The sequence below is a fragment of the Sinocyclocheilus anshuiensis genome, unplaced genomic scaffold (assembly GCF_001515605.1).
Source record: "Sinocyclocheilus anshuiensis isolate Anshui unplaced genomic scaffold, SAMN03320099.WGS_v1.1 scaffold541, whole genome shotgun sequence".
NCBI classification, from domain to species: domain Eukaryota; kingdom Metazoa; phylum Chordata; class Actinopteri; order Cypriniformes; family Cyprinidae; genus Sinocyclocheilus; species Sinocyclocheilus anshuiensis.
Window position 1 is genome coordinate 206,820 of NW_015540873.1, and position 12,627 is coordinate 219,446.

Below are 12,627 nucleotides of genomic sequence, written 5' to 3' on the forward strand. Positions count from 1 at the left end.
TTATAAGAGTTTTGAGGCTCAAATGTCTTTAATGGACTTGGCAAATCCAGTTCTGTGTGTTGTTATTTATCGACCCCCTCAGTTTAATAACGCTTTTTTGAGTGAATTTGCAGATTTTTTGGGGAATGTTGTAACTATCTACGATCAAATTTTATTGCTTGGTGATTTTAATATTCACATCTGTTGTCCCGGTAAGCCGCTATCTAAGGATTTCTGTAATCTTATGGATTCCTTTAGTTTTTCTCAATGGGTGCAAAGTCCCACGCATATTCATGGTCACACTTTGGACCTGGTATTCTCCCATGGTTTTTACATTACGGACATGGAGATCGGAGACTCAGGCTTCTCTGATCATAAATTTCTGACTTTCACCACTGCCCTCCCTCGTCGATCAAGTACTACATCTGCTCAGGCCCGCTGGGTTCGCTACTTTTCCCCTACAGCCTGCGAGGATTTTGCTACTGCTTATAAGGCAGCCGATGAATTGTCAGCTACAAATTGGTCTGTAGAAAGCTTTGATGCTAATACATATTTTAATCGTTTTAATAGCACCTGCTTGAATATTGTCAACAACATTGCTCCTTTGAAGATCAAGCGTTCCATCAAAAAATCTGCTCCTTGGTTCAATGACTCTATTCGCTCACTCCGACGAAACTGCAGACAAGCAGAACGCAAATGGCGTAAGGACAGGTTGCAGGTGTCCTATGACATTTTAAGGGAGTCCCTTTCTATTTTTCAGAAAGCTGTCAAGTCTGCGAAATTTAAATTTCTTTCAGAGATTATTTCAAAAAATCACCATAGACCAAGAGTTTTATTTTCAACTATAGATGCTGTTTTAAATCCAGCTGTTGATGTTTTCCCTGATGTGTCTAATCTCTTATGTGAAAACTTTGTGGCCTTTTTTGTCGAGAAGATAGCAAGGTCAAGACCACAATCATTGGCAGCTCTTCATATCTCTCCTGAAATAATTGGGTGCTCTTCTACTTGGAGCATGTTTAGTTTCATTTCCCTTCAAACCTGTAAAGACATTATTGATCATCTGAAACCTACTTTTTGTCCGTACGATAGTATTCCATCACACTTTTTTAAGCAAATTGTTGATACCATAGGGCCTGATCTCCTGTTTTTTATTAATAAGTGTCTGAGTACTGGCACGGTCCCTGACGGCCTAAAACATGCCTCTGTTACTCCTCTCTTGAAGAAACCAAATCTTGATGTGTCTGTTTTAGGTAATTTTAGACCAATTTCTAATCTCCCTTTTATCTCAAAAATCTTGGAAAAGGTTGTATTTATTCAACTTCACTCTTTTCTGGATTCTAACTCATTATATGATACTTTTCAGTCAGGATTTAGAAAACTATATAGTACTGAATCTGCTTTACTGAAAGTTACTAATGACATTCTGCTGGCTACAGATAAAGGGAGTGCTGTTGCTCTGGTCCTTTTAGATCTCAGCTCAGCATTCGACATGGTCGATCACTCTATTCTCATCTCCCGACTGGAAAATCTTTTAGGCATTCAGGGTACCGTTTTGAATTGGTTCCAGTCTTTTTTAACTAATAGGATGTTCTCTGTCTGTATTGGAAAACACACTTCCTCAGTTGCACATCTTTCTTGTGGTGTTCCGCAGGGATCTATTCTGGCTCCAACACTGTTCTCCTTATACTTGCTGCCATTGGGTTCCATCTTTTCCAAATATGGAGTATCTTTCCACCTATATGCCGATGACACCCAATTATACCTTCCTCTTAAACATAATGATTCAAGTTCCATAGAGGTTCTGCTAGCTTGTTTACATGAAGTTAAAATTTGGCTTACACAGAATTTCTTAGCCTTAAATGAGAATAAAACCGAAGTTATGCTGTTTGGTCCAAGTGATTCCTATGATTTTGGTGATCTGGACCTTGGCGACTTAAGTTCTCATGTTACTCCATGTGCGAAAAATGTAGGTGTGTTGTTTGATTCAGGTCTCAAGTTCGATAAACGAATTAATTCTGTTGTTAAATCCTGTTTTTATCATTTACGACGTCTCGCAAAAGTCAAACCTGTTCTTTCTTTAAAGAACTTTGAAAAAGTTATCCATGCATTTATTACTTCACGCCTTGATTATTGCAATTCACTTTATTATGGTGCAAATCAATCATCCATCGGGCATCTTCAAATGGTACAAAATGCTGCAGCCAGGCTGCTGACTGACAGTCGAAAATTTGATCATATCTCTCCCATCTTAACTTCTCTGCATTGGCTACCAGTCAAACTGAGAATAGATTTTAAAATTCTAGTTTTTGTTTTTAAAGCATTACATGGCCTAGCACCAGCGTATCTTTCTGACATTTTACATTATCACAATCCTTCTAGGTCACTTAGATCAGGCAGCCAACTCGCGTTACTTGTAATGCGTTACCCCCAACACTGCATTTAGAGCATTGCATTCATATTCCGGGCTCATCTGCTTGCCTGTATAAAGTATGCAACATTAGAAAGGTGTGCATTGAATTTGATCTTTTAATATCACTGTCTTACAGTGTTTTCACATTAAACATTTTAGAATTTCACACAGTTTTTAACTGAAATATTGCGGAGAGTGTTTCATATGTCTTGCAAATGTCCAAAACTTGCATTTCGTTCACATATCTTTGTTTTACACTTTTGAGAGGTGATCTAAATATAGAATTGTCTTCATTATGTGGGTTGTGCTTCAGCGCGGATTAATCTGATGTTGTATGTGTGGCTGTCAGTCAGTTTTGTTCTGACCAACTGGAAAAAAAAAAAAACAAGTTTTACAATAAAACCGCACTGCCAGTGCTGATTAAATCTAACGATCTCAAAGTTAGCTCACATCAAACCATGCAAATTATTATTATTGTTAATGTTAACAACATCAACATTGCATACGTGTATTTAGAGTGTATTATCTGTAGATTTCAATTTCGGCACAGTCTAATCTCTAATTGTCATACCATTCGAATGTCACCGAAAGAAATTGTTCTTTTAACCTCAAAAAGCAATTTAATGTTCCTTAGAACTCGTTCTAAAATGACAAGTTTAATATCCGCCATCTGCAAATATAGTCTACTAGACCTGACGTAATGACGCTGATTGGTTATGTACTTGATTTGGATCATTTTTAACCAAAAAATAAAAGGAATGCAGCTTTAATAATGGCACTAAGCCATCTAGCGATTTCGGTTTTATTTCTATTAATCATGCAAAGCTAGTCTACATCAAGACAGACCTGCTACAGACTCCTCGTCTTCTAACCTAGTTTCACTCAAACTGACCGAAGGTCCGTAAACAAGGTCCCTCTGGTCTACACCTGCACCATCTTTAACCTCACCGCTGGCTTTGTTCAATCGCTCTCTGCGGTATCGCTTGACAACATCTGCCTTGAAGCGTCAAGTGAAGCCTTCAGCACATCTGCGTCCCTCTGAGGTTTCGTCCTCCAGTGACTCGCATTCACCGCAAACTCTCGCTTAAAATTCAGCAGCCTGCAGCACTCATGGAGGACTAACAGATGCCGCATACAAAAGCTGAATTAAAAACCAAGAAAAGAAACGCATGCGTCCCACAGTCTCTGGAGAAGCTCCTCGGCCAGCGCTGCATCCTCAATGTGTCAAAACTGATCTATCATCAGCTCTCGACCTGAATGACACCCAACAGACCAGCAGCTCACCTTCAAACATCTTCCTGCCAGAAACAAACGCAGTGCTGATGCCATTACAAACATCATGTGCTGATCATCTTCTCAACAGATTAACTCTATAAAGCTACTGTATCATATCAAAACTTTGCTTTGTTTCACACTCGATCTCATGCATGTCTTCTGTCTCTGATTGATAGTTTAGAGTGTTTTATCCAGTCAAAGCTCTTTTAGTGTAATTGTAGAAACGTCCAGCTTCAGCTGGAGCTTCTCGTGTCAAATCTTGACTGGTTTTGATCAAGTAAAGGTCAGAATAACTGCAGTAATATCTCCAGATGAACACTTACTGGACTGAAGCAGCTCAGCTTTACTTGATTCTCCATCAATCATGTTTTAGAGTCTCAAATCTGATCCTCAGGATCTTTTGAGGAGCGTTTGTTTCCAGAAGCTTTACTTTCACTGTTCCTCAGCGGAGGAATGATCTTCACAAGCCTCCAGAACATCTCACATCTTCTGAGGAGCCTTTATTTCTTCAGCTCTCAATCACTGCATTATATGTTTGGAGCATTTCAATCTCATCTTACTGAGACAGATTACTGGAGATATAGAGCGACCGCTGATATTCAGATCATTTTATATCAGTATCTGCTGCACTGTTATAAAGATCTCACTGATTTACATTACAAGCATCAGAATTTCCAATATTCTCACTGTATCAGACTATATGAGCCATAAAAGCCTGATGCATCAAATATGATACTCAACAAAAACACATATGCAAACTTTTCTAACTATGATTTAATATGTCAGGCTTTACAGGGGTAAGGATGAAACATCAGCAGTGAAGGTCCTCCAGAACTCAGAAAGCAGAACAGATACGCTCTTTGCATTCTTCTAAATAATGCAGCATTTCTTCCAGAACATTGTTGAAGTTACAGTACAGCACCGATTCACAGCTGCTGTCACTAACTTTTAGAAAGTCCTCTAGAAAGTGTTTTAGGACACCTTTTCACTCTAACTTGGAGTAGCAGAAATGGTCTTATAATTTCCATGTGTGTAATGAAAACATGCATGTGTATGTAAATGCAAAAATCTGTCCAATTGAAAAAGTTGGAGAAGTAGCTAAAATGATTAGTTATTAATTATTAAATAAATAGCACGTAAAATAATGCACTGACTAAACATTAATTAACTACGAGCAAACAATTTGTTACAGATTATTTATCTTTGTTAACGTTAAGTACAACTGTCTATTGTTAGCTCATGTTCAATAAATAATATTAACGGACAAATTTTTATTTTAATAATGCATTTAGTAAATGTTGAAATTAACATTAACTGAGATTACTAAATGCTTTAGAAGTATAGTTAACTAATGTACACAAATGGAACCTAATTGTAAATTGTTAGCGATATCTCTCTCTCTCTCCCTCTCTATATATATATCTTTTATAGATTAAAAACAATGTCAGTGGTGTTGCTGCAATCTATAAACACATTAATGAAAAACATTTAAGAAACTTTTCTTCAAAGGCTAATCGACATTCTTAATTAATATAACTTTTTGTGAAAATGTATGAAAAATATCACAATGTTTGATAATCAAATGAGACATTTTGATATAAATATATATAAAATAACAATACAGATATAATAATGCTGCCGAATCAGACATAACAACAACACAAAAACACGGTAATGGTTTAAAATTATGCATTATTTCATTAAATAAAATTACAAAACGTTTGTGAAAATGTCAATCATTAGTGAACCTCAAGAAGAGGTTGAGCGACTAAAAAAATGCACTAAAGATGTTTTCATATTATAACGTCCTTAAAGAAATGCTGCATTATATTATAAAGTATCAAAAAAGAATAGAAAGTATTAAAAAAAAATAAAAGTATAAAAAAAGTTGCACTTTTTTTTTGCTCTGTGCACAGTTATATCAGATTTTGTGGTTTAGTACCATGAAGGAAACTGTTTTCATGTAATCTTCTTTAGTTGCTTGTATAAATAAATAATATTTTATAAACACGTCCCATATGCAGGTCTTAGTTGTCTGTAATAAAAGCTGAATTTGCAACTCCATGAGCAACAGACAGCATTTTGCGGCTCGTCTTGTGGTCTAGACAGCAAACATCGTTTCCCTCAGTCCTCAGTGGAGCAAAACTGAGATCCAGCAAATCCTGATCCTGAGCATCCAATGCATCAGAAAAACACAACAACAATGATGCAACCGCCTGCTAACACAGACAGTACATCCGTATCGCTCACAAACAGCATGTTTACACACACTTCCCAATGACTGTCACATCAGGCGGATGATTTGCTGACAACAACATCTACACACAATGTACTAAATGAACAATACTTATAATAAAACAACAGTCCATGCATAGAATAAATTATTTAGTTCTTGCAACATTAAGTAAATTAGATTAATTATATTTAAAAAAATCACATAAAAATGCCTTTGATCACAAATAGAAATGTAGTAAACCATGCCCTATAATTCTCTAAATGCAACAAAAGCTTTAATAACATTGCCAGTACATTTTAATTTTTTTAATTAAAATTTTATTTTATTGTATTTTATTATTTTATTTGATTATAATTTAATTTAATTTAATTTAATTTAATTTAATTTAATTTAATTTAATTTAATTTAATTTAATTTAATTTAATTTAATTTAATTTAATTTAATTTAATTTAATTTAATTTAATTTAATTTAATTTAATTTAATTTAATTTAATTTAATTTAATTTAATTTAATTTAATTTAATAAATAAAATAAAATAAAATGTAAATTAAAAAATTAAAACGTACTGGCAATGCCATTAAAGCTTTTGTTTAAATTTTGTTTAAATTTGTAATTATAAATAAGGATATAAGGTGGCAATTGATGCATCTGATTAGGATAATTACATGATTATTTAAAGTATTTCATATGAGACAGATGCATATTACTACCTTTAGATTTTACTTCGACATGTAAACAAAACTTTATTGTGTTTTCTGGACAAATGTTAATTTCGCCTGATACCATCATTCATCTTTTAAGGGGAGACTGCAGGCAAAAACACTGTTTTTAAATGCACCTGTCAATTTTGAGATTTTGGGCTTTTTGGCTCTTCATAAAGACTAGTGGAAAGAAAACATCCAAAAGACACTGTTAAGTGTTTCCTTTACAGCACTTTATCTATTTGTGTCAATAGATTTCAATTACAATACATATTTTTAATATTACTTCAGTAGCACTTACACACACCAAACTTTACATATGTTCATATATAATTTGCTTGATTATATACAATATTTTATCCCCCCCAAAATTGTGAAAATATATTGTTTTCTGGCTGTTCAAAGATTTATCTGAATTATGGAGTGACAAAAAGAGATGCCCAAAATTCCCTCTGTAAAAACATTTGACTCTAATATGTAAAAAAATAAATAAATAAACAAGAATTTTGAAACTGACTTAATCCAGTGTTCAGATTTTTGTACTAGAAATATATGCAAATTAGCGCATATTTAATTAAATAATGCCTCATTTGCATATTTAAACATAACATTTTAGAAAACTTGTAAAACAAAGAATGTTTGCAATTATCAATGTAATCAGTTAACTGGGTAAGTATGGTGATAACTAATAGTTAATATTTTTTACTTTTAATAATTTTTAAGTCGCTGGGGTATATTTGTAGCAATAGCCAACAATACATTGTATGGGTCAAAATTATAGATTTTTCTTTTACGCCAAAAATCATTAGGATATTAAGTAAAGATCATGTTCCATAAAGATATGTCGTACATTTCCTACTGTAAATATATTAAAACTTAATTTTTGATTAGTAATATGCATTGCTAAGAACTTTAAAGATGATTTTCTCAATATTTTGATTTTTTTGCACCCTCAGATTCCAGATTTTCAAATAGTTGTATCTCGACCAAATATTGTCCTATCATAACAAACCATACATCAATGGAAAGCTTATTTATTCAGCTTTCAGCTGATGTATACATCTCAATTAAGAAAATTTGACCCTTATGACTGGTTTTGTGCTGTATTTCCCAGTATGAGTGTTGAGCAGCTTCATCGTTCATTTGACTGATCTTCAGTTTGAGCATATGAACAAACCTCATCATAATCACTGTGTGAGCAGCAGATCTGTATCACAGCACACTTTATAATGTGTGTGTGTGTGTGTGCGCACCTCTCCTCTCGGCAGCGAGGAAGTCATTGACATCCGTCTGTCTGATTCTGTTTTCCTCCTGTTGGAATCACTGGCGTGACTCAGTTCTCTCAGTAACTCCTGCATCTCTTTCGCTCTGACCACCGTCCCCAAGCCTCTTCCACAAAACACTGAAAGTAGGATGCGATGAAGTCACTGAACTATTAAGGGACAACAAAATGTTAAAGGATCAATATAAATAACGTTCTGGGTTCTATTCTGATTAACACTTACATTGCATTCAAGGAAAACATTTGATCGGTTCATGCATTCACTGGAAATCAAACCCATGATAGAGTTATTTTAAGTCTGACTGCTAAAACTGAATTTATTTCTACTATTTTTACCTTCGTAGTTGCATTTTTCTAACTTTATTAAAAGTATGACTTATGTGAAATTCAAATTTATATTTTTAAGCTTTTTCAAAATTTCTAATTAAAACAATAGAATAAGAAAAATAAGTTACCGATCAAATGAAATCAGTATTAACAAATTTAATTTGCACTACGGAGGTGGCACAGAAGAACAAAAAAGTGGCTTGTAGGTATATTTACAGACGTTTAATGAGGCTCAGAGGTGGCATGAATGCAATTAAATTAATGTTGAGATAAAAGTTTTAAATATAAAATTTTGAATATAGAAATATTAAATGATTTAAATAACTGAAATGATAAAATGAAACTAAAACTACCAGTAGATGGCGGTAAGTCTGATTTTATCACTGAATCATTCATTCAGTCGATTCGTTCAAACAGCTGATTCATTCAGGAACGAAGCAAGTGACTGTCTTTATGAATGAGTGATTGAATCATTGACTCACTAGATTCATTTAAAAACAGATTCATTCAAAATCAAAACAGTGCTGTGTTTGCAACTGAAATGCAACTGAAATGGTCGCACTGTAGAACCCTGTGGTACTATTATGTTTTTGCATACATATCATGATAGTAGCATGAACGCAGTACTTGTTTTGTAAGAACCAGCTCATATTGTTATCCAGGTCAAATGAGTCATTACAGTAACGAGCACTTCAGCTCAAGTGCCTTCATTATTTTAGCTCAATAACAGTTTCAATCAGTCATTTTTAATGGCAGTTATAATTAATTCTAAATAGAAGAGTTTTGAGTCACTTAGTTTCCCGGTAACCTGATGAAGATGAGGGATGGTGAGGAGCGTGTGCTGCTGCTTTAGCGATCGCATGCAGCATTTTCATCTGCTGGAGCAGAAAACAGCTGAAAAGAAATCACACCAGACAGAAAGAAACTACATAGCAGGTAGCAACAACACTGCAACCAGACAAAACACCTTAGCAACACCCTAACTGCACAGAACACCCTAGCAACACTCTGGCAACCACACAGAACACCATATAATCACCATAGCGACCACATGGCAACACCCTAACCACACAGAAAACTCTAGCAACCACATAGAACACTTGAGCAATGCTTTAGCATTAGGAACCACACAGAAAACCTTAGCAACACTCTAGTTACCACACAAAACACCTTAGAAACACCCTAACTACTCAGAAAACCCTAGCAACCATACATAACACCCTAGCAACATCCTAACCACACAGAACACTCTAGAATCACCCTAGCGACCACACAGAACACCCTAGCAACACTATAACAAGCACACATAACATTTTAACAAAACCTAACAAACCCTTAGACACTCCAGTAACCACACAAAACACCCTAGCAACATTCTAGTGACCACACAAAATACCCTAGCAACACTCTAGCAGCAACACCGAACATCCTAGCAACACCCTAGTGAACCTAGCAAACCCTTAGACACTCTAGTAACCACACAAAACACCCTAGCAACATTCTAGTGACCACACAAAACACTCTAGCAACACTCTAGCAACAACACCGAACATCCTAGCAACACCCTAGTGACCACACAAAACACTCTAGCAACACTCTAGCAACAACACCGAACATCCTAGCAACACCCTAGTGACCACACAAAACACTCTAGCAACACTCTAGCAACAACACCAAACATCCTAGCAACACCCTAGTGACCACACAAAACACCCAAGCAACACCCTAGCCAAACTAAACACAGAAGTGACCACAAAGAACACCCTAGCAGCACTCTAGCAACCACAAAGAACAGTTAAGCAACGCCCTAGCCACACAGAACACTTTAGCAACACTAGTTACCACACAGAACCCCTTAGCAACACCCTAACTACTCAGAAAACCATAGCAACCATACAGAACACCCTAGCAACATCCTAACCACACAGAACACCATAGAATCACCCTAGCGATCACATAGAACACCCTAGCAACACTATAACAAGCACACAGAACATTTTAACAAAACCTAACAAACCCTTAGAACACCCTAACGACACTCTAGCAACCACACAAAACACCCTAGCAACATTCTAGTGACCACACAAAACACCCTAGCATCATTTTAGCAACAACACAGAACATCCTAGCAACACCCTAGTGACCACACAAAACACCCAAGCAGCACCCTAGCCAAACAAACAAAACACCGTAGTGACCACAAAGAACACCCTAGCAGCACTCTAGCAACTACAAAGAATACCCAAGCAACACACTAGCTACACAACAAAAAACAACCTAGCAACACTCTAGCAACCACAAAGAACAACCAATAAACACCCTAGCCACACTGAACACCTTAGCAACACCCTAGCGACCAAACATAACACCCTAGCAACACTATAACAAGTACATAGAACATTTTAACAAAACCCAGCAAACCCTTACAACACCCTAGCGACACTCTAGCAACCACACAAAACACCCTAGCAGCATTCTAGTGACCACACAAAACACCCTAGCAACACTCTAGCAACAACACCAAACATCTTAGCAACACAGAGCACCATAGCGACCACACAAAACAGCATAGTAACACTCTAGCAACCACAAAAGAACAACCAAGAAACACCCTAGCCACACTGAACACCTTAGCAACGCCCTAGCCACCACACAAAGCACCCTAGCAACACTCTAGCAACTGCAAAGAACACCCTAGCGACACCTTCTTGGTGGAACACCAGCCTATTTCTTTACTATGATCAAATCTCAGAAATAATTTCAGTCACACTTTACTTTTAAGGTCCAATTCTTGCTATTAACAAATCATCAGCTATGACATTTGCCTTAGTAAACTTCTAATTTGCTGCTTATTAATAGTTAGTTAGGTAGTTGGTATTAGAGATGTAGAATATGGTAATGCAGAATAATTGCTTTATAAGTACCACTATGTTAATAATAGGCATGCTAATAAGCAACTACATAATAGTGAGATTTGGTCCCTAAACTAAAGTGTTACCATAATTTCTCCCATAATGTTTGATTTCTCAAAAGAGAAAGTGACCTGCACTGGAAGGGAGTATGGCTTTGCAAAGTGCCAAAACTAGATGATTGTTCCCATCATACAGTAATCAGTGAAGATGTTTCATAGCCATACTTTTATAGCACAGACAGCATTAGTGATTCTGATGTAGTTTTGCCTGTTGCTTCCAGTGTTCGTCACATTGCCGTGGGTCTTGGACAGGTATGAAAACAAGCTAAATGAATGGCAACATCTAACCTAATGCAGACTCTGCATGCTCTTAAGCTTCAGGAGAAGGTTCAGCTCAACACATGTTTGAAAGTTTTCTTTTCCCTTATTCTACGTCATTATGAATTTAAATGTTTATAATGCGACCCTGACTTTGGCAGAAACCTGAGGAGGATTTATACAAGCTTGAATAAGCTGGAATCAAACTCTTGTTCTTTTGGACTTGAGGCCGCAGCGGTGATCATCAGACCATCAACATGCCCAAACACCATTATGCTTCTTAACTGACTATGAAAGGTGAAGTCGGACACAGAAGCCCACGAGTCTGTAAACAACTTTCACAGCAGACGCACATCGGTTTCCCGGCCTCTGATAAGTCCAGGGGATTTAGCACTTTGGTTTCTGACTGGAAAGCATTCACATTATCATGTCCCTCTCTGCACGCCAGTTGGCAAGCACAACCCAAATGACATAAAGGCTATTAGGAGATCAGTAATCCGCTCACATTGTTACTGCAGGAAAACGCAGTGTTTCGCTCGGATGGAGGCAGCGCTGCAGAATCACTAGGAGAAACTTTATGGCTTTGAAGCACACAGTCTCTCACACAACAGCTGGACGGACAAACACCAAACCGCCGTCACACTGATGTATGTGATGATATGCAGGAGGCGGGTGCACTAATAAGGAAGCTAAAGACTACAGACTCCATGTCAGTCACAAGTGCACCTCTTGAGATCAGGGGAGTGAGGTTTATCTGCACAACACCTACAAGCTTGCCTCCGTTACACATAAATACTCTTAAAAATATAGGTGTTTCAAAAGATTCTTCAAGCGATGCCATATGTGACCCTGCAGCACAAAAGCAGTGTTAAGTCGCTGGGGTATATTTGTAGCAATAGCCAACAATACGGTCACAGTACAGAAAGAGACCAGGGACGGAGAGGTAAAGTAAACAGAGAGCTTTATTGAACAGGTGCTGGGAGAGAGAGAGAGGGAAAGCAAACGGGTTAGAGCAACAGTCTATGGAATGGAAGGGATCGGGCTCACGTGATGATGGGTTCCTTTGCGTATCGGGCTGAAGAGGATGGCACAGAGACAGGAAGGTATCAGGATGGAGTCCGGGTACAGTTTGAACACAGGGTTTGAGCAGTGAGACATGGAAGGTAGGCGCGATGCGGTAGTGAGG

The 12,627-nt window shown here is 36.9% G+C and overlaps 1 protein-coding gene across 1 annotated transcript; it reads left to right on the forward strand.

Moving 5' to 3' along the window:
* Positions 1–322: 322 nt before the first annotated feature.
* Positions 323–3,646, forward strand: LOC107688180 (RNA-directed DNA polymerase from mobile element jockey-like). The gene is made up of 2 exons (XM_016485777.1): positions 323–2,392; positions 3,572–3,646. Exons 1-2 carry the CDS (start codon positions 323–325, stop codon positions 3,644–3,646), a joined length of 2,145 nt encoding a protein of 714 aa, XP_016341263.1.
* Positions 3,647–12,627: the final 8,981 nt, after the last annotated feature.